Source organism: Triturus cristatus, chromosome 9 (assembly GCF_964204655.1).
Source record: "Triturus cristatus chromosome 9, aTriCri1.1, whole genome shotgun sequence".
Taxonomy (NCBI): Eukaryota; Metazoa; Chordata; class Amphibia; order Caudata; family Salamandridae; genus Triturus; species Triturus cristatus.
Genome location: NC_140592.1, coordinates 1,035,276,408 through 1,035,299,348, shown reverse-complemented (window position 1 = coordinate 1,035,299,348; position 22,941 = coordinate 1,035,276,408). Strand labels below are relative to the sequence as shown.

The window sequence follows — 22,941 nt, the reverse complement described above, 5'->3', positions numbered from 1 at the left end:
TCTACAATGGCTCCCAGGAGGCATCCGCACTTATTGGTATTGTGTGACTTTCTGCTAGTGACTTAGATGCTGCAAGCTGCAATAACTATTGCTGCTCCATGTACTCTTAATATTTCTAAGGAGACAACGTATGACTAGCCACTGATTTAACTTTGGATACAAGTGTGCCCTCTTTCTACGAGTAGCTAAGAAACATGAAATGACTGCCATGCAGGAATATTTCATACCAAAGGGTGGTACCTTGAGCAGTCAAGGCTTTTGACAAATCTTAAATCATAGGTCGCTTTTGTACTACTAATGGACAGAACAATGAAAACGTGCATCCTTCAAATTGATAGTTGCCATGAAGTTGGCTTCCTTAAGGAGAGCTAGGATGTCTTGTATACTGACCAACAGTATAATGTCCAGTATCTGTCTCAGTTTAGTCATTTTAGCAACGCCCTGTAGGTCCTGTATCCACCTCCGCCGAAGGCCCTAGCCGTCCCGCCTCTGTATCTGGTAAACCGCTCAGGGGCTGTCTTCGAGCATTGGATCACTACTGAAGGGTCAGCGGGTGTTCCGCATCGCAAGCACCAGGGTGTCCAAGCATTCCTCCGGTGTGCAGGATTAGTAAAGGATCTTGTCCCGGCCGGCGGAGCGCGCGCAGTAAGCGGCCATTCCGCAGCGCGGCAAACCGCGCCCCCTGCTCTCGGGGCGTACTTGATCCAGTTTAACAAAATGGCAAGATCGTTATCCCAGTCGCAGTTTACTCCTTCTCTTAGTAGTAGCAGCTGTCAAGAAGTACCATTCTAGAAAGGTGAGCACGCTTGGATGAGTTCCAGCCTCCGTAATATAGACACGAAACTAGACATGCTGACGTCGCAGCTGGACTCAGTCAAATACCAGGTATCGACGCACGGGTCTCGCCTTGATGTACTGGAGAACCGCCAAGCTGATTTCCATGAATTCCAAGTAGAGACAAAAGAACAGCTGCTTCACATGGACAAGTTACTAGGGGTCATCAGGGCCAAGAATGATGACTTGGAGGCAAGGTCACGCGCAATAACCTCCGCATCACTGGAATTTCCGAGACGACCGCCATTTCCAGGATGGAAACCTATATTACTGACCTACTCCATGAGGTATTTGACCCGAACTTATCCTCGGTTTTTGTTGTGGAACAGGCTCACCGCTCGCTGGGACAGAGGCCCCCGGTTGGCGCTCCACCGAGACCCATCATAGCAAAACTTCTTAACTATCAAGATCGAGATCTCATCCTCAGATTGGCTCGAGATAAGGGGAAGATACAGCACAAAGGTAACGACATCTCGTTCTATCCTGACTTCACCCCAGCAGTGCAGGCGGCCAGGCGAGCATTCCTCCCGGCCAAACGTATATTGCTTCAGGCACAGGTTCCATACTCCCTGCTATATCCGGCCAAGTTGAAAGTGTCCTTTGATGGAACTGTCCAATTTTTTACAGACTCGAAATCTGCTTTAAAATTTGCCAAGCACATAGGGGTAAGAAGAATAAAGGAGCTCGAGGGGACGCACAGACTTCAGGAGAACGCCTCAGCGACAATGACGGATAGGGGTATCGTATGCTTGGCTGAGGTCTCACCTTGGAAGAAGAGAAGATTGACACTGTGATATGTTGGTTGGGTGGTTACTGCATGATCTGTCGCTCTCAAATATGATGTTACATGTAGTGAGTTGTCTTGCGCCAGAGCCCGCATCTTCACCTGCAGTATTCCTGGCCACCTTGTGTGAACAAGGTAGCTTGCCGGTGACACTGCGCCCCCATGGGAGACTTCCCTGTTCAGAAATGCTCAAGTTGGGGTTATGTTTTTTTGGGGTGGGTATTCAGCAACCTGATTGGGGGGTTGGAGTGGGTGGGGGGTGGAGGGTGGGGAATGGCTTGTGGGTTATTGCCAGTCTGTATGTCGCTCCTTGGATGGCTCGTGAACTTCATTGCTGGATTTGAACTAGTCAGCACTATGCATTTTAAGCTAGGGGGTGTGTGGAACGTATGCCCTCACTAATGTACTGAATTGCATTACCTGGAACATTCGTGGCCTAAACGATGGTAGGAAGTCACGATTAGTGCATGCCTACCTGGCTAGACACAATATAGATATTTGCTTGTTGCAGGAGACCCATTTGAATGACACGCATTCCACGAAAATACGCCATAAGCGTTGAAGCAGTGTCTATTCGTCTGTATACTCCAATTATGCACGTGGTGTGGCTGTGCTTATCAAACGGGGGCTGGATTGGAAGGAGGGATTGGTGCGAATTGACCCAGAGGGGCGGTACATCATTTTGCTTGGCTCATTATGTGGGGTCTCTATGGCCATTGTGGCGGTCTATGGCCCTAACGTGGACTCTCCCAAATTTTTTGCTGATATCTGGATGAGAGTGCGAGCCACAGGTTGCAGCACGATTTTGTGGGGTGGAGATTTCAACGCTGTGCTGAATGACGAATTGGATAGGCAGGGAACTTCTCGAACTTTACACGCTGCAGCTGGCGCCACTCTACAGGCTATCATCTCTGATGGGGACTTGGTGGATATCTGGCGCGCAAGGAACCCATTGCTTAGGGAGGGCACCTGCATATCAGATCATCACAGTGCGTGGTCCCGTTTGGACTTTTGGCTGGTGTCCCGCGATGTTGCCTCTTGGTCATTAAATGTATTGCACATGCCTCGCATGTTATCGGACCATGCCCCTTGTTTGCTGAAATTATTAGTACCTGGCTCAATCCCGCGTGCCTTCACCTGGCGCCTCCCCCCACATGCTCTGCTTGACGGAGCGTTTAGAGAGGAGATCAGGTCTGACATAAGTGAATATTTTGACTTAAATACGGGATCTGTGAAGACGGTGGCCTCCCTATGGGAGGCATTTAAAGTCGTGATCAGAGGTAAATGTATTGCAAGACAGGCAGGGGGTTGAAAGCTCTTAGGGGAACACTGGCCTCCCTAGAGGCCCAAATCAGGAGAACTCTAGGGGAAATTCTATTCCAATGCGGACCTAGATACGGCTGGCCTCCTGAAAGCCAAGCTAATTGAATTCGCTGAGGCAGCACAACAGGAGGTCAATTTCCCTGGGAAATAGGTAGAGGCGAGGCGCTATGGGGAGGGTGATAGGCAGGGGCGCACACTAGCGGGTATGATTAGACCACCCAGGTCCACCACTATTATTCATGAAATACACACTGCACCGGACACAGTAATCAGGGGTCAGGAGGATATTTTAAAAGTGTTCTTGGAGTTTTATTCGGGGTTATATACTGCTACCCAGGACACGTGCCCCGAGGGGGTGCAATCCTTTATGTACTCTATAGCCCTCGTCTGGTTTCATAACGCCCACAGGCAATATATGGATCTCCCGTTCACCGTAGAGGATGTCGCCCAAGTAATAAAAAGCATGCCACTTGATAAAGCCCCTGGCCCCGACGGTCTAACTACCTCCTTTTACAAGGCATACGTTGATGAATTGGCACCTAAGTTATTGGCGGTATATGAGGAAGCATTGGAGGTGGGGGTGTTGCCTGAGTCCATGAGGGAAGCCATAATCACTTTAATAAAGCCTGGGAAGTCCGACACGGAAGTGCATTCCTATCGGCCTTTGTCGCTGATAAATGTCAATGCCAAAATATTAGCCAAATTGATTGCCAATCACATACAACCACTGATCCCTATGGTTGCACTGCCGGATCAATCGGGGTTCATCCCGGGGAGGTCCACATCTCATAACCTGCGCACTATATTCTCAATCCTGCATTACCTGCACCCTGATGTACGCGCCGCCGTGGTCTTCCTGGATGCAACCAAGGCCTTCGATACCCTTGAGTGGCCATATCGGTTTGGCATACTTCGCCGCATGGGCTTTAGCCCCCTTCTAATGAATTGGATAGGGTTACTGTATGCCTCACCTAGGGCCCGAATCAGAGTAAATGGAATGCTATCTGACCCCTTCCCCATATCGCGCGGCACAAGGCAGGGATGCCCTCTATCCGAGTTATTGTTCGCCATCGCGATGGAGCCACTGGCCGCTCGCATCCGGCAACACCATACTGCGAGGGGCTTAGCGCCAGGAGTCTACAAATATCGCTATATGCCGATGACGGGACTCTATATTTGCTCAACCAAGAGGTAAACCTTGACCCAGTTTTGAGGGAATTTATCCGGTTCGGAGGAATCTCTGGGATCTCTATCAACTGGGCAAAGTCAGTGATATTTCCATTAACTGATGGCATACCGCAGGTGCATTCTGAATACCCCTTGAAATGGGAGGCGGAAGAGGTCAAATATTTGGGCATATGGATCAGTCGGGTCACAGGCCATATGGAATCTAAATTATGGACGCGCGACAGTATGGTTGGAGGAGAAGGTCAAAATCTGGTCTAAACTACCACTCTATAGCTGGGAGGATAGCACTGGCAAAAATGGTAATTCTACCCAAATTGCTATATCTCTTTGTAAATATTCCGATCCCACTCACAACACATTTCTTCAACACTCTTAAATCGCACTTAATTTCGTTGACTTGGGCGGGCAGGCGCGAGTCTCCTGGGACATGCTCACACTCCCATTGCGACAGGGCGGACTGGGCGCTCCGGACATGCATCTTTATGCATTATGTGCCCAGGCCCAGTTCTTGCACTTCTGGGTACACCCCAGGCCATTCCAGCCCCATGTCGCGGTGGAAATTGATGCGGTCGCACCTGTCCCACTAAGAGTTGCAATCTATAAATCGTTGCGGCGCCCACATAGAGACGTTGATACTGCCGGCACGCTGCGGTGGGCCTGGGAGGAGTTGCGAAGGCGGGCTGGGATCCCCTTGCTGTATGCCCCCACCATCCCCTTAGCGCAGAATCCTATAATGCCCTGTTTTGAAAACGGGGTTGGGAAGCGTTTAATGCAGAAATTACAGTTGCGCACATTTGACGATATATTCCCCGACAATGAATTCCGACCGCCCCAGTCTGCAGAGGAGGGTCAGGCGGTACCCTTTGCTGAGCTATTTTTATATCAAACTGCGAACTACATGTCGTGCGATGTCTAGGGATTTCCCAGCGGCCCCTCCGCAACTTCACGCACTGGAAAATCTACTGAAATTCCCATCCCAACGTAAACTGATTACGCGTTTATATACACACATGCAGAACACAGCTCCGGTGGTGGTGACCAAATCCTTGCAATATTGGAACATAGATCTTCCCACCCCATTAACCGAGGCACAGTGGGATTTTTGTTGCAAGCAACTGACTGACTGAGCTTTCACCCAACTACAGACTCCGCCTGATCCATTTTAAATATTTAAATAGATTTTATAGCACGCCCATCAGCCTGCACCACATGGGGTTAAAAGATGATAGTTGTTGGCGCTGCAGATATTCCCCCGCTACATTTTTACATTTGGCTTGGGATGGCCCAATGCTTGTGGAGTACTGGTCAAAAGTTTTCACTTCGATTGGTCAGATTATTGGGGTGCCGGCGGTACAGTCGCCTTTTTTAGGCTTACTGGGCTATGTTAAAGACACCCCGCCCAAACTGCGCAAATTACATGCCTTACTATTACTCTACGCAAAACGACAAGTGGCGGTACACTGGGGGAGGAGGAGGGTGCCATTGTTTAAGAGGTGGATTGCAGATGTCACCTATGGTAATGTGCAGCTAAGTACATTCTGGGAATTGGTGCCTCCTGCCTCGGGATATCTGGGACCCTTTTCTGACATGGGTAAAGGGACAGAGCGAATTGGCTGGCGGAACTCTGGGTGAGCATGCATGTCATGAGCCTTAGTTAGAATCTGTCCTGGGGGCAACGCACTGAGGGGACGGGACCCCTGGACCCTGTGGCAGGAGCTGTGAACTTTATGGGGTTCTACTGCCCCAAGAGATTTGTTCTGCTGCATGTTATGCTAGGCGGACCGGTTATTTGGTTTCGCAAACAACCATCGTGGTGACCATTCATGTATGAGATCAATACGGTTTCATACTGAAGGCTTGTGCTTGGCGGGACCGGGTATGGGTTTACATTCCAATGTACGAACTGACACTGAGCTAATATCCATTATGATGTACCAACATACTGGCCTGTTCTGTTGTAATACAGTTTTTCTATTTTGTCAAATGCTAATAAAAAAATAATTTAAAAAAGTACTCCGAGAGCTACTTTGTCCCCATAGGTTTCAAATAATGTTTTGCCATCGCTGTGGAAAGAACTGGTTTCTATCCCACTAAGGGGCTGTCGGGAAAGCAGGGGAATTAAGTAGTCAAGCATATTTTTCCGGATGGCCTCACCTCTTCCTCAACTTCCATCTCCATGTTCCTGCCTTACCACTGTATATCCATTTATTGGATATTAGAAATGTATGCAATGAATAAGTCACCTGACAAGAGCTTAGGCCCCTACTGTGATAAGGTTGCTTTGTACATGTATGCTGTCATACAATCATGCAAATATCTTTGAATGCTTTCATAAAAACGATTGTAACTACTGGGTACATCATAAATGGCAGCATGAAGGTATTAAGTTAGTTTTCTATAAACCAGAAAAAGCGAAAAAAGCTTGCAACTACCACACCCTCCCAATACGGAACATAGGCATGACAACTGTAATTTTACTCATCAGGCACACGCATTCTTCGTAACAAAAAGTTATCAAAAGAAACCAAAGCAAGCTGTGGCATAGAGAGATCAATTTGTAGATTGAAGTGGCAAAGCCTCTTTATAGGATCACAGACGTATGATCAAGCTTATGGCACCAATTACATGCAAGAATGAATACATCCTACACATACATCTAATGGGACTTCAAATGGGAACAACTGGGTTCACAAAGTAATGGAAAATACTTGCATAATGAAAGTAAGCTAAGAAGAAAAGTGCAGTTGGAATTCACACTTTCCCGGTTCAAGTGACTCTCAGAAATTATCTACAACCCCTTCACTCATTGCAATCAAGGTTTAAAACGTGGACCCAATTCCACTGAATTTAAACGTTCATACATTTAACAAAATATAAAGTCACAAAAACATGATATAGTAAACTACAGTTGAAGGATACCAAGACATACCTGAAAATTAACCATGTCCCAAAATCCATCAAGATCTGTGCAGGTGGTTTCTTTCTCACCGCGTTTAAATTCACAGTCATCCACCAAGCCTTCGAACTGTTTAAATCGCTCAGTCATGAGTAGTCTGGTTTGTCCAACAGTTGTGCGAATGAGCGCTTTAGCTGCAGCAACAAAAATAAAACTATCACATTGGTAATGTTTTTTCAACATTGCTGGGTTTACAAAAGGTTAAGTACATTAAAGCTCATACTGGCTACGTAGAATTAAGATACCTTATCTGCAATAGTTTGAAATTGGTTACAGAGAGGCAGAGTTCATGAATACGATATGGAATAACAAAACAAGTTGCTGAAGGAAGAAGTCAGCAATCAGTGGTTGAGCCCACCCGGACCTTTAGGTGTTGGGGTGAGCCTGATGAAGCATGTCAATACTAGAGTAATTGAGGGTTATATTAAGAAAAGGGTCTCTTTCCCTTCCCACCCACAAAAGTGGGTCGGCCAATAACTGGTGTACTGTAAAAAAAAAAAACTCCCTTTCTTTTTTTGTTTCCTGCAGGAACCATTTTGGTTCCAGAAGGGACACCTTTTTGGACTGTTGAGTATATGATGGGAGGACGTATCCCTTAAGCCTTTTCAGTGAGGACCTCTCTACCCTCTAGGGCCCCTACCTGGGATCCCTAACCCTGTGGATCTGAATACAAGCAGTCAAATGACTGCAAACATTCCATAGGTCTACTGCATATATCCGTATACATACAGGATGAGCCTCTCATATATACACTAATCTTGCCAATTTATTTGATGAACTACTATTATCAAGAAAATCAAATAGATAGATTTGTTTTGTCTTATTTGAAATACTGAAACCATGCCCTTTAGTCGTGGAGAAGTCATTTTAACAGACCACAGTGGCAACCACTATTAAATACTATTGAGGACCTACAAAAGACAATATCACCCTTTCACGAACGATCCTAGTTAGCATGGTTTAAGTGGACTATAAATATTTTAAAAGTGTCTGCTGGGACTTACCATCCTCTGGAATTTCCACATCAGTCAACTCAGTACTCTGTTCCCATTGAACACACAATGATGTCAGCCTTTCAATCTCTAATCGGAGAGTATCCCTGCAACCAAAATTTGACTGGTGAAACTCTTAAAACAGTAAATGCTATAAAGATAAGGTTAACATATACTAGATCTCACTTCTATTTCTCGCACTTTTAAACTTAGTCGAGATAAAGAAATCTCAGCAAAACCATCTGTTGATTAAAGATTATGAAATCGGAACTACCCTGCTCAACTCTGATCAGTGGCATCCAAAGGTAAAATGATAGAAGAGCAGTGGTAGCATTAAATCATAAGCATTTTCTTCTGCAGCACGTCCTGGTTGTATAGCAGTAGACTGATAGGCTGGGTTTCAGAGAATACAAAGAGGCATGTGGGTTATGGCGAGGATGACAGCCTCTGTTGGTGAAAAGACCAATACATGGACACAGCATGCGGTCTTGGCAAGCTCAACAGGAACTGCACAGCCTGCAATACTGCTGCACTAGTTACTCTGCTATTTTGGAGGGGCGGGCTGAAGTTTAACATACTGAGCCATGAACTGCACTCTTCTCAAGTCACATGAGGTCTCCAAATCTAGATTATAAAAAAATCTGTATCAGACGTGCTTACTATTACACCTAAATCCCACAGTTTATCCAGAGAGGTTTGGTGTTACAGAAAGACCCTATTAGTTCAATTTAAACACAAGGACAGGATAAACCTGGGGAGGACGTGTGGCCAATTGATAGTCAAAACGTGTTCATTTTGGGGGCGTGGCCTGAGGTGTCAAGATGGCGGTCGCACTCTAAGAGTGCTCCTGGACCCCTCCGTCATTCGCCTCGCATCCTGTGTTCCTTGGCACCCATTCGTCCTCCTTACCCGCCTTCCCTGACTCCTGGGGCACAGGGATCGACTCGGAGCTGCCTGTCAACCGCGTCTACCTCCAGGGGCGGCATGCCGGCCTTCGTGTCTCCAGGACTCCAGAGCTTCAAGATGGTGACCTAAAGCGCCGCTCTGTGTCACGGCTCTCCCCCGGCCCAGCTGTGAGCTCCCCGGCCTCCGTCTTGTGGTCGGCAAACTTGGTGGGCCTTCCTGCACTCCGTGGTGGTGCGGTGGCGGCGGCGGCCCGGGCCAGACATCTGCAGCAGCACTCACGAGTCCGTGTCCTTGCGGAAGGCGGGGCAACCGCCGGCACCCGTGCTTTGCTGCTGACTTGGGGCATGCCGGAGCAACTGCAGACTGCTGGGGGACCTCCGTGCGGCAGCTATCGTATCGGGAGGTGTGCAAGGTTGGTGTCCGGCTCTCCAGGGCCCCCCTCTCCTTCATCTGCACGGCGCGATCACTCTCCTGAGAGTGCATCCATCCTGCACTTGCTGCTTCCTGCCCTCTTGGGGTAGTGGCTGGGGTGGCCCACCGGATGTGGGGATCGGGCAGCGGGCGCCCCCTCCTTCCTCACGCCACCCCCATCCAGCGTGACGTTCTATCCGCGCTTGTCGCTGCTCGGACACCCATTGCTCCCGGGGCTGGGGGCCCCATGCTGATCCCTGGGTCGGCTGTTGCTCCTCCTCCGGCCCAGCTCGTGAGCCACATCCAACTGGCAGGGACCGGCCGGTGTCAACAGGCAAGAATCTCTGGTGAGTGGGGAGTGGGCTGGGGGGCTCGGCTACCTTTTCGGGTGGCGGGCCGGGAGGTCGAAGTGGGGCCTTCCCGAGGGACCCCCCTGCCCTTCCCCTTTCAGTGTCGAGAAGAATCGCCGCCGCGGGCGTGTCAGGGTTTATTCTATGTAATACTGTAAATAGCGTCCGCAAATTTAATGACGTTGAACGATGGGGTATGAAGCCTGATTGAGCGGGCGCTGTGATGAATTCCATCAGTTGGGAAAGTCTATTGGCCACTATTTTAGCAAGAATCTTATAATCGATGATTAATAGAGAGAGGGGCCTATAAGATCCACACAGCGCCGGGTCCTTGTCCGGCTTCGGGAGCAGAACTATGACTGCCTCACTAAGGGTGGGCGGGAGAATCTCCCGTTGCAAGGCCTCCGCATATACCTCAATTAGCTTGGGAGCCAGAAGGTCGGAAAAGGCCTTGTAAAAATCCCCGGAGAAACCATCAAGGCCCGGGGCCGAGGAGCTTCGAAGTACCTTAATCGCCCCACGAACCTCAGTCACCGTTATGGGTTCCGCCATGAACTCCTGCATTCCCTTGTCAAGGAATACCAGCGCGATCTCCGATAAGTAGGCCTCACACGAAGTCGAGGTTTCGCTCTGCTTGGTCTTGTATAAAGTCGAGAAGTAGTCCAGGAATTCGTCCCGAATCTCGTGGGTGTAGTGCGGAGTGTACCGTCCTCGCCCCTAACCTCCGTTATAAAGGACTTATTATATGACGGTCTCAGAGCCTGTGCCAACGTGCGCCCCGGTCTGTCCCCCTCACCGTATCTGCGTGCGGTATGGTATTTTCCGAGATAGAGGATCTCTGTCTGCGGCCTCCCGGTAGTCGGACAGGAGGCGCAGTCTCCTAGTGAACACGTCTTCCGACAGAGCCCGCCTCGCCTCAGCGTCAACCGAGGCTAGCTGGACCTCCAACTGAGCGATTGTCGTGCGCAACGCTTTCAGGACCCCAGCATGTTTAGCTATACAAACCCCCCTAATGTATGCCTTGAACCCCTCCCAGAGCACTGCCCATGATTCTACCGAGCCGGTGTTTATCGTAAAGTAATCCTCAATGGCCTCGGAAACCTCGTGGACGAAGAGGTCGTCCAACAGGGCTCTCCCAGGGAATCGCCACTGCCGCTCAAAGCCTTCGGGCCGGGGAACGTCCAAACACAGTAGGACCGGAGAATGATCAGAGTAGGTTCTAGGGAAAGTCTGCAGTGTACGGAACCAGGGCGACAGGCCCGGGGAAAGGAGCCAGTAGTCAATCCTGGTCCAAGTGTTGTGTTGCCCAGAGAAGTGAGTGTAGTCAGTGGTACCCGGGTTGCGTCTGCGCCAAATGTCAGTCAGGGAAAATTGGTGGCAGAGGTCTAAGAGAGCGCGCCGTGCCCGGGGCTTAGAGTCAGTGGCATTAGAGGTGCTGTCCAACCCCACATCGAGCAACAGATTGAAATCTCCGCCAATTAGGAGACTGGCCGGTTCAAGGGAAGCGAGCTGGGCGGCAAGCGCGTGGAAAAAGTCCGGGGAATCAGTGTTAGGAGCATACACACACACAAGAATGACCCCGTGGCCCATCAACACCCCCCTCACTATGCAGTAGCGCCCCTCCCTGTCCCCCAGAAACTGTTGGCAATGAAACGGGACTCTCTTATGGATCAACACTGCAGCCCCTCTAGCAGAGTTACTAAAATTGGAGAAGTACCTGTGTGGACCCCAGGACTCCGCGAAGCGGGCATTGGTAGATGAGTGTAAGTGTGTCTCCTGAATGAAGGCAACGTCCACCCGGTGCCGATTCAAATAATGTAATACCTGCTTACATTTACGCAGGTTGTTCAGGCCCCTGACATTCCAGGACATTAACGATAGGGTGGAGGGGTTTACATTCAAGCCTATTTGAGCCATCGAAACCACAGAGCAAACTAAAGATCCTCAAGCCTAACAGCTCATGGGCCCTGGGGGTCTCCCAGCTCCTTGGCCTCTGACCCCTCCTATGCCCCCCCCCCTCCCTCCCAGTCTCAAACGCCAAGCCTCCGGCAGCCGGTCTGGGACTCCTCCACTTCCGGCTCGGCGGGGCCTTACCAGAACAGACACTGACCTCTCTCGTAGTCCGGCCCTTTGATCGGCTGCTGGGCGACTGCTGACGCGGGTGGCACTTTGCGGATGGGCCCTGATCGCCGGAGGGCCCGGGGCTCTGGCAGACTACTTGCTCTGATTCTTCATCTTCTGCCGAGACACTGTACATCTGTTCATATGGAGGGGTCCACGCTGCTCAACCCGAGCGTTTTAGTTCAGTTTTCTGGTTTCTAGGGGGTGGGTTAAAAGATGCTTCTGTTCTCGAAGTATAGGGGGGGGGGGGGGAGAAGGGGTGGGGCGGGGGAGGGGGTTGGGATTGTTCTTTCCAAAGTTTTGTTTTTTTGCCACACCAACACTCGCACAACACTTGGCTCCGGCTCCATCTCCCTGGGGGACTTATCTGGTCTTCTCCCAATATCTGTAGCTGGGCTAGCGGCCCCGTGCCCACCAATGACTCCTGACAGGGCTCCTTTTCGCCATGACTGACCCACCCATACCAAGAGCCTCCCTTCACATATTGTTAAGGAACGTTAACGGTCTCCTGGACCGCCTCAAACGCATGGCTGTATTACGATACGCAAATCGCCTCTGGGTGGAGGTTCTCCTACTTCAGTAAACACTTGTTGGGGAATCACTGTCCCTTCCTGGCACAATATGGGTATGATTGGCTGTGACACTCGGGGGATCACTAGGGGCTCCAACCCGCAGGGCTCGTCACTAGCTCTTTGTGGCACATTAAACGGTAACCCCCTAAACTTAGTCTCACTATATGCGCCTCCCTCGATGCTTGCAGCGACACTGGCAAAATCCGCTGACCTTGTGTCCTCACTTCCTTCAGGTCCACGTTTATCGGTGGGGACTTTAACGCAGTCTCATCCCCGGGTCTCGACACATCAGATTCCCCTTCCCTCAACAGGATCTCGCAGGCGAAACACTTAAACTGGTCCAAGTCACTGGGCCTCTGCGATGCATGGCGGGTCTGGCACCCCACAGGCCAAACAGTTCACTCATACTTCCGCGGCTAAACACACGCGCATTGATGCCATCTTTGTCCCTTCGACGGATTGCGCTGCGATCCAGGACGTCCGTATTCTCCCCCGGGGCATTTCTGACCATTCCCCGGTCCTACTTAGCACAGGCCTCCTCAATCCGTCAGACGTGGAGACTGAATGCATGGGTTCTTCAGGACAAGAATTTCAGGATGGTAGTGGGTCAGGAACTCCAACACTATTTCCTGACCAACAACCGAAGAGTGTCTTCCCCGGGTACCCTGTGAGAGGCGAGCAAGGCCACAATCCGCGGTGTTGCTAAGGGCAAGCTCCGGCGTCAGAGGCAGGAGCCGAAACTCCAGATTTCCTCACGAGAGGTGCTGGCGCTGCGCCTCGAACAGAACTTATCCGTGACCACGGATGCATCCGGGGAGAGACTTCTAGCTCGCCTGCGAGCCAGAGATTGCTCAACTCTCCATGGAAGAAGCCAAGCGCCTCTGGCTATCGTCAGTTGCCAGAGCATATGGATGGGGTGATAAGAACGGCTCCCTTCTTCACAGATTGGCCACCTACCCCAGGGTGAATCGCATTATCCCTGAAACAGTTAATTCGGATGGGTCGGTGTGCCGCTCCCCCAGACGATGGCTCACGCTTTCGCTTCCTATTACTGCCAGCTCTACACGGCCAAACCCCCGAAACTCTCACTCGAGGGCTTGTTGGAAACAGGGAAGACTCACCTTCTGCGCCTGGACCCCCGCCGTCCAGGCGGACCTGGACCGCCCTATCACCTGTGCTGAGATAGCCTCATCAATCACCCTGACCACCTCTGGCAAAACACCAGGCCCTGACGGCCTCCTGCAAGAATACTATGCACTATGCTCTGTACCGCGAGACCCCGTCTGCCACACCTCACCAATTTGTTTGAGGAGGAGGTGGACAAGGGTTCCTTTCCACCGGAGGCAGGTATGGCCACCATCGTGGTTCTTTCCAAATCCCAACCTCCCTCTTCGCAGTGTGCGGACTATCGCCACGGAATTAAAACTTTTTGCTACGATCCTTGCCCAACGGCTCCGACCGTACTTGACCGTATTGGTCCACCCACACCAGTGGGGGGGTTTATGCCCTCCCGTGGCACTCGGCATGGTCTTCGACAGCTACACCTGGCCTGGCCCATCGACACCTGCTCTCCCCTTACTTAGCGATCCTCCTGGTGGACTTTGAAAAAGCCTTCGACTCGGTGGACTGGGGCTTTTTAGATGCTCTTCTCACCGAGATGGGCTTCGGTCCACAGTTTCGTGGCATGGTCCGTGTGCTATACGCCTACCCGAGAGCTCGTGTCCTAGTCAACTGGGTCCTGTCGGAGCCCTTCCCCGTCTGCCGGGGAACGAGACAAGGGTGCCCCCTCTCCCCGTTGCTCTTTGCCATGGCGATGGAACCTCTGGCGACCTTGATAAGGTCCGAGAGGTGGGTGCAGGGCTGGGAATGGCCAAACGCGGAGGCCGACAAGATTGCCCTTTACGCGGATGATGTTCTTCTCTACCTGGCAGACCCCGCCCGGTCCTCATTGCATTTGGATTCTTCAGTCCTTCGAGCGGGCATCTGGCCTCCGGCTGAACCCCGACAAGTCAGTCCTGGTCCCTCTACACCTCTCCAGGGAATGTTACGACTGGCAGTCCAGTATACCTCTCCGGCGCCAATCGTTTAAGTATTTGGGGATATGGGTGACGTTGCTCCCCGAATTGGGCTGGGCCCTCAATGTTACTCCTCTCGTGAAGAAAGCCAAACCAGATCTCCAAAAGTGGCAAACCCTTCCTCTGAACCAGATGGGGAGTCTCGCCTCGTTTAAAGTGAGGATTCTCCCCAGGTTTCTCTATTTCCTCCAAAACACCCCCTTCTGTTTCCCGAGGACCTGGTTCCGTGAACTGGACAGTATGGCCTCTAAGTTTCTATGAGGGAATGGAAGGACTTATCTGGCCCTGAGCACCTGTCGGATTCCATCATTTGACAGGGGGGATGGGGATGACCCACTTATATCTATTATTTGGCAACACGCCTCCTTTCCTTTCACGATTGGGTCAATGGGGGTCCATCCGATCCGGCCTACAGACTCGAGCTGCACGCACTGGACCTCTCTAGCATCCACTCCATGCTATAAGGGGGCCCCCATCCCAACTATCAGAGGCAACACATTCTGTGCTGGTGGCCTGGTGGGCTGCTTTGAGGCATACTCAATGGACACGTAAGCTAACTCAGTGCTCTCCCCTCTAGTGGGGCACCTGGCTTAGGGAGGTGAGTGGGTTGCAGGGTTTTCGTTCCTGGGACCTCATTGGGATCTCGCAGTTGGGTGACGTGTGGGCGAGCGGTCATATGCGCTCCTTCGCGGACCTTCGTGCCTGATATTCTTTGCATCAGTCCCAATTCTATAAGTACTTGCAGCTGCGTCACGCCCTACATGTGCACCTCCCTGAAGGCATGCGGATTCCCTAACAGCCCACCTGAAGCGCAGATCACGTTTGGGGACGGGGGGGGTTCTCCCGCACACCAATTAATACCCCAACCACCCTGGACTGGGTCCGCTACCAGTGGGAAGAGTGGGTGGGAGCATTGGACGAGGAGGACTGGCACAACACCCTTATGGCTCCTAGGACTGTCACCGCCTCCGCCAGACTCCGCATGGTACAACTTTATTTGCACGCAGCCTACCTGACCCAGTCCCGCCTACACCGGGCTGGTCTTTGCCCATCCCCCGCTTGTACCAGATGCACCCAGGAACCCGTCGATTTCTTCCACATGGAATGGGCTTGCCCCCGGCTCGCCCGGTTCTGGGGCGATATCGAAGAGGAACTCTGAGGTGCTGGGATGGGAGGTTACCCATGACCCTCGTCATGCACTCCTGGGTATTACAGACGGGCTAGATGGGTCCAGGAATGAAAAGTTGTTTTTCACTACTGCAATGGCCGTGGGTAAAAGGGACATAGCTGCCTCATGGAAACACTCTGAACCCCCCGAGCGTTAGACGCTGGCGAAGCAGGGTTGACTGGTGTGCCACACAGGAGAAGACTCTATTCAAGGCTCGTGGCTGTCCCAAGAAATACCGTAGGGTGTGGAGGGAAGTGGCTGGGAGGGTTGGTTTCGTTCTCTAGGAAATTGTCTGCTCTTATTACTTTTATATTATGCCATGATCTCATACTGGGACAGTTTAGCCGATACAATAAAAGAGCATAAATGTAAGTATCGTGAGGAGTGGTGTTTGTCATATAAGCAAACAATAAAAGTGTGTTTATCAAAACAAACAAAAAAAGTGTTCATTTTGTGGCCCTGACTTTGTGCCGGCTCATGAAATTATGTTAGGTATTGGTCTCCTCCCTCCCAATCAAGCAGTGGCATGGCTTTTCCTGAACAGATAGTTGGAAGATGTTGCTGAGTTAGTTGACTATCTCTTTAGTTCTAGAGAATCTTGTGACAAAAAAGCAAACTTTCTAGAATAGCAACAGCTTGGACTGCAGATCAGATTCAGTTGTAGTAGCATTTAAACACTTGTGAAAGGTTCTGGATTGCGCCACTGAATGTTCGATATGTCCAGTCTTCGTTAAGGTAGAACAGTGGTTCTTAACTTTGACTTCTGTGGAGCTCTTCTTAATCATTTTGGAACCCGGGGACCCCCACTGTATCTTTAGGGATTTAGAGGAACGCCACTGAGTCACTGTTGCTGTGAAATGGGAGAACAAGTGCTAATTCCGCTGCTTCCCGGAGCCTCAGCAGCGATTCACGAGGGCGGCAGGGAGTGTGCGCCGCAACAAATCCAGAGGCCTGGTCCTGTGCCCGAGGCTGCTGTGGGGTACGGGTGCACTTGCACTATTGGCGCGACTCAATTGCTGCACTTCTGGTGCTCATTTAAGATGTATTCGGTGGCATTCGGTTACTTTAAGCAGTTTCTCGGAGCTGAAGGGTTTCCAGGATCATTACCTACAGATAAATGCTTTGGCTGTATGCTGGAGTTCAGCATCGCATACATTCCGTGCTATTGACAGCATTTGTGTGTTTTTGATGAACCACTTATGAGTGCAGTATTGACGGATTTATACAGTACCAACAAATCAGTCAATGCGCTGTAGATAGATGTCAACGTTTAGTGGGCGCATTTGCATCCAGGAGGTTGTGTGTTGGACAAATTTGCAGTGCTGGGCCCTACGGGTATCACTTGCATTTGTAAAAGGTGTGTGTTTGCAGTGCCCTTGTTGTAGTTAGCTGTGCATATACTGGTTCGTTCCGGGAGAGGTGCTCAGACTGAGCTTTGTGCAGTTTGCGGGTTCAGGCTGGGATCAGTTTTGTGGCCAGAGATTGAGTGGGTGTAGCAGAACATGTGATTATGGTTTGCACGGGAGGATTGAGGGTGAGATGGGTTTTCCTCTTGGAGCTGGAGAAGACTGACTATTTTAGGTCCTGAGCTGGACCTCCCCTGGTGGATGGTTGCAGTCCTGTCCTCCAGGCAGTCCTGCATGCTCGACTTTATTCCACATTTAAAGTGAGCACAATTTAAACATACTTATTTTAAGCAGCTTAATTTTTAATTGCGCTCCATAGATAACTCAGTCGCAGAGGGGAAGCTATTTGTGGGAGCCCCCGCCTCCTTACTACTGCAGTGTTTTCAAACTGTACCTGGTATATTCTTTAACTCATTGAATGCCTTTTATTAATACTTCCAATGTTGCAGGTACTTGACTATTAGAACAGTTCCATGCTTCTGTTTCACCTGTTTTTTTTTGTGTTTGACGAGCTAAATGGGTGAAACCTGAATGCCTGCCAAGCACTGCCCCTTACTCGGGGAGGGCTCCACCTTTGTGATGCAGGAGAAATCCCTGGCTCACTGGAGACACATTGTCCTGAGAGGGGGAGGTTCTGTCCTCAAGCACCCCTCCCTCCTCCAACAGAGTCTGCACCACCTTTGTGATGGGAAGCAGCCCCAGCTTCCAGGAGACTGACCATGATGGGCAACAGGTTATGGCCCTCTGATCTCTGCTCTCGATGAGGTCCTGGGATATGAGAGAGAGCCTGCACTAAAGGCCTCATTAAATAAGGTATGTAAAATAAAATTGATGGACGGAATGATGGGCAATGCAAACATTCACCCCCAGTCACAAGGATCTGGGTTTACTACATCATTCTTTTGCTCACCACACTACCCCAGTTTGGATCCAGCCATATGCAAATCAGTCTTGACCCAGTTCCTTGTGGGAAACAGTCCAGCCCGAACTGCCAAGCCAGGTCCTCCGAAACCGGTCCTAGGATGGTTGTTTCCAGTCCAGGGAGGACCTGGCCTGGCAGTTCGGGCTGGACTGTTCCCATTGGGTGCAAGGTCAAGACCGATTTGCATATGGCTGGAATCCATGAATTGTTAGTTAAATCTACTTGGTTCATGGTAAGTATGAGGCCTGCTGCATTAGTCATTATTATTCATTAGAGCTGTTAAATTTGCCCAGGTGGGGGTAAAAGAAACAGAAAATGATGGGGGAAAACAGTCTGGTCCGGAGGTCTTTCCTGTCGAACTAGATTTTATCAAACTCAATAAGACTTTCAAGTGCCTCCCTTAGCTTATGTGTGAGGGGTGTCCATTGACAAGTTTGTGGGTAGTAACTCTCCCAGGTTCAGTCTTTGACCTTTGCAATACGCGACTTAGTACATTGTAAGCGTTCCTACTTTGTCCCTCCATATAGAAATATTGGCTTGCTTTTAAGAACATTTTCTGCTCAATTTGTTCTTTGCGCTTACAGCAGACTTTTCAGTATAGCTAGATAGCATTCGATTTGCTTTATTCTGTTGCTCTAGAGCTTTAGTAAGTCGGACTTCAACTAATCTTTCTCATCTTTTGTAGGAAAGTGCCCCTTTTTGACATGGTCACACCCACTTTTTGCCTAGTATTCGATGCAATTTTGACTCTGTGTGTGTACCTGGTTCCTGCAAACCTGGTCACAAGTGCCAGATCCCTTTCCCTAAAATGTACGGTCGTTGTCCCGGTTGGCAATACCTTTAGCACTCCTTGCAAGTCCCTAGTAAATGGTACCCCTGGCACCTAGGGCAAGTAAGCTAAAGAGGGTCCCTAAGGACTGCAGCATGAATTATCCCACCCTAAGGGACCTCTCACCTAGCTCATGCAAACTACCATTTCAGGCTGTAGGTCTTGGTACCGACAAAACTGAAACCATGACATGGCACACAGCCTGTCTGCTATGCCTCCAGGTAACTCAACCCTGCAGCAGGCTTTACAGCCCTAAGGCAGGGTGCACTATACTACATATGGGGGCAGATCTGCATGCGTAGATAATGCCCCTGTGCTGGTCAGTTCAATTGCTGCCAGTACAAGTGATCAGGGAAGCCATTTTAAGAATGTGACTGGCACTGGTCAAAAAAAATAAAAAAGGACTTTCACAGCTACATGATGGCTTCACAGTAAACAAACATGTTTGTTATCAAACATCTTGTATTAATAAACATACCTTTGATTTCAGTTATGGATTTATTAATACATGCACCCAGAGGGCACCTTAGAGGTGCCCCCTGTAAACCTACCAACTACTAGTGAGCTGGCCGGCTAGTTCTGACCAGCCTACCACCATAGACTAGTTTGAGGCCCCCAGGGGTGAGCTCACACGCTCAGGAGGTCAGGAACAAAGCCTGTCTGGCAGAGTGCTTAACACCCCCCCCACCCCCCGAACAGGATGACCTGCAAATTAGAATTCCAAGGAAGGGAGCTTCAACGAGCCTACTGCCTTTGGTAGGCGAATCTGGCTTCCCTCCAAGGTATTTTTCCCTCTATAGGATAGCACTGCCACCTCTGAAAATTGCACTGTCGGCTTTTAAAAACTATAAACATTTCTATCTCGAAATTTACTTACCGGTTTGTGATGATCTTGGTGCCAAATATTCTGATAAAGATAAGTGTTATTTTTTATTAAAAATTGGTGTGGATCTACTCACTGCAGATGCCCAAGAGTCCTCTGATAAGCCTAATGCTGCTCTAGCACCTGGGGATTGCTAGATGAAGCCCCTGTGCACTTATAAGAGATACCTGGACTATTTGCACAGTATACTTCTTTTTGGTATACTATATAAAAAGCCAGATTCCTTTATCTAGCCTTTTCTACTTCAATGCTTATGGCTACATCTTGCATGGTCACCTTAAATGTACCCCATATTAATAATGGGAGGATAATAGGTAAAAGGGGGAAAGGGGGGGCATATCGGGATTGTGATTGAAAAACTCCTGTATTGCCTTTACCAGTGTCGCCCTGTGTACCATATTAATTAATGCAGTGGTTCTGAACAGTTTGGCTTCTGTGAACCTACTTCATCATTACTGAAACCGAGGGACCACTCTGAAACATTGTTGGAATCCAGGGACCCCTATTGCGTAATTACTGGAAGCCAGTGACCCCGGCATAAGCATTTTCAGTATTTTGAGCTGCAAACACAGACAATATGGAAACAAGCCTTCAAACAAATATATAAATGATTAAATATTTTAATTTCATTCACATATATGTATAAAAAAAAAATTAAATTTGAACAGGGAGGTTCTAGCCTTTCTAAATTCAAATGAGGCCAATCATCGTCCAGATTGTATTCTTTGAGGCATTGCACTGCTCCCATGAATCAATCGGAGGATACTACCTTAATTTGTAGCTACTATTTCACTTTTACATGTTTTAAAATGTTGAATTGTATATTTTCCTTTTTTTATTTATATGCACTTTAATCTGTTAATATCATTTAACTTCCTAAGAAGTCGTGGACACCCAGGGGTCCCCAGATAACAGGTTAAGAACCACTGCATTAGCCCATGTTGGCGTCTGAAAGCAGAGAAACTTGTGGCCGGGATCCTTGATCTCATTCTATTTACACATGAGCAAGATTGGAGACAGAGATTTGACAGAGCTTTCATGCTTTTAAGAGTGAGTGGGTGGGTGGGTGATAAAATACAGTCTATCAGTTAATGTATGACATGAATTTGTGAAATGAAGGAGCAGTCTCTTTGGTCTGGGTGGAGGTATCCTGAAGCATCAATTAACCCAAGTTGTGGAGCCTTCCTAAACCCTGCAGACAGGAATCAGTTCGAGTATATGTATAAATTTCTGTAAATATCTGAATCCCAGGCGAAAAGCAAAATCACTCGCTACAATTAGGTAACCCTTCACGTCACTCTAGATCTCCCAAGAGAGGCGACGGTAATAGATTCCCACACAGGGCTGGGCGTATACATTTTCAAGAGGACATGGGTAGAACCATTTAAGATTATTTGCACTTCGATATACCAACTCTTGGGCTCTGCCAAGTCTGACCTCTCCATGACTTAGGAGTGCCTTGCAAAGGAATGCTAATCCTTTTTGTTTTCATAATGGCAGTGGCCCAATATTGATAGGGATAGGATTGCGCTTCATGCAAAATGAAGTTTAAGGAGGTGAGGGTTTCCTGAAAGAAAATTACATCTGGTTCTAATCCAGCAAAGTAGCACCATATCTGGTGGGATTAAGCTTTTTTACATGGAAGGATTTTAGTTTGAACATTTAACTAATGTTACCTTTACTCAGAATGGTGCTCATGCATTTCTTTTCTTCGCTACTCACATCTTGGTTCCAAGAGATTCTCTTCCTTCCCTTGGTCCTACCAAACCTAGGACTTAATAAACCGGTAATTTCCCCTAAGGACAGGGCCACTGGAATTATGAGATTCCTCACAGGAAGTGGTCATCTAAGGGTGTAGTAACCCCAGGGGTAAATAGCCTATTGGCTACTACCCTCCACTCCCCTTAACGCACCTTAATTGAGTATTTAAGTGGCCCCCCCTGACACCAGCAAATTAGATTACTGACAACCGGGGAAGAAAGAAGAATCGGAGAGAGCAAGAACTGAAGGCCTGCACCCAAGATTGGCACAAAACCCTGCAGGCAGCTGGCAATTAGACTATCGCTTGAACCAACTTCGCCAAATGGTCAACACCCTCCCCAAAACCCTTCGACGACTGTCCAGCACCTCAACAACCGTGAAAGATCTCGCCCAGACACCGCAAAACATCTACCGGTCCACCAAGTTGCAAGCTATTTGGCTCGCCGAAGGAGCAGCGCGACAGGTGAAAGATCTTCAAGCTCCAGAAGGTCAGATCTGTCTCCTTGCCAGGTTTGGAGATGCCAAGATCCCTAGAAGCCGCCCAGCACCACTATCCTGGGGCCTTGAGCAGCAGCAGCAACCACAGCTTGTTGGTAGTCCAGTCCGGACTCCAACAGCACAAAGCGAGACCTACCATTGAGGGACATCAGGATCCAACCAGGCCAGAATTGAGTGGCCCCGCTTCTTAGTTTTCCCTCCTCACCGGATAACCAAGAACAGTTAGTCTCTGACCAACCGCGAGCCGATGCCTCAAAGCACCCCTGCCCTACAGCAGAGTACGAAGGAGGTGAAGGTACCAACGTGGTCCTGAGGCCCTCAAGAGCTGAGCCCACCTTTCTTTGGCCAGACTGGTCCCCCAGGCCCCACCTGCAGCCTCTTTCTGCAGGAACTGAACCACAAGCCTCTTCAGCAGAGGGACCCTCCTAGTCAAAGTACCACTGCACACAAGCCCCCCAGCTAGAGTTATAGTGAACCGATAGGATCCCTGCGTGCCCACAACCATCAAGACTTGAGCCCCCTGTGGGTTCTTCTGGACCGCCCCCCCCCCCCCCCAGTCGCCACATGCAGCCTCTTCGACAGGTACCATTCCCTATTGACTTAAACAGGGCACCCGACGCTAAAAAGCATTTCTGCACCCAGGCGCCACAGAGCCAACCTAGGTGACCTGTTGGTGCTGCCTTGGACCTTGCCCATACTTAACTCAAGTCCAGAAGAACCGTCCTGTAAGACGTTGCCAAGTGACCGAGCACAGTATGTTTTACTAGGATAGCAATTGCGTTTAAAGAAAAAATACAGTGCATTTTCTATGTCTTGAAAAATCATTACCTCAAAAAGTATTTGCTTGATTGCGATGATCTGGCGTTTAAATTCATATGAAAATCAGTGTTATTTTTATAAGTTGGTGTTGCAATAAATACTTAACACTATCCGCTGATAAGTCCAAACTGCTCCCCACACTA

General features: G+C 49.4%; 1 protein-coding gene across 4 annotated transcripts in view; it reads right to left on the bottom strand.

The window, feature by feature from the left end:
- DLGAP5 (DLG associated protein 5) overlaps positions 1-22,941 on the bottom strand; it is a 351,164-nt gene that overhangs the window by 131,926 nt on the left and 196,297 nt on the right. For all 4 annotated transcript variants that reach the window (XM_085626824.1, XM_085626826.1, XM_085626823.1 and 1 more), the window contains 2 exons: positions 8,090-8,184; positions 7,059-7,219 (listed from right to left, as the gene is read on the bottom strand). In XM_085626824.1, the coding sequence (XP_085482950.1) occupies positions 7,059-7,219; positions 8,090-8,184 (256 nt within the window). The remainder of the gene's footprint in view (positions 1-7,058; positions 7,220-8,089; positions 8,185-22,941) is intronic.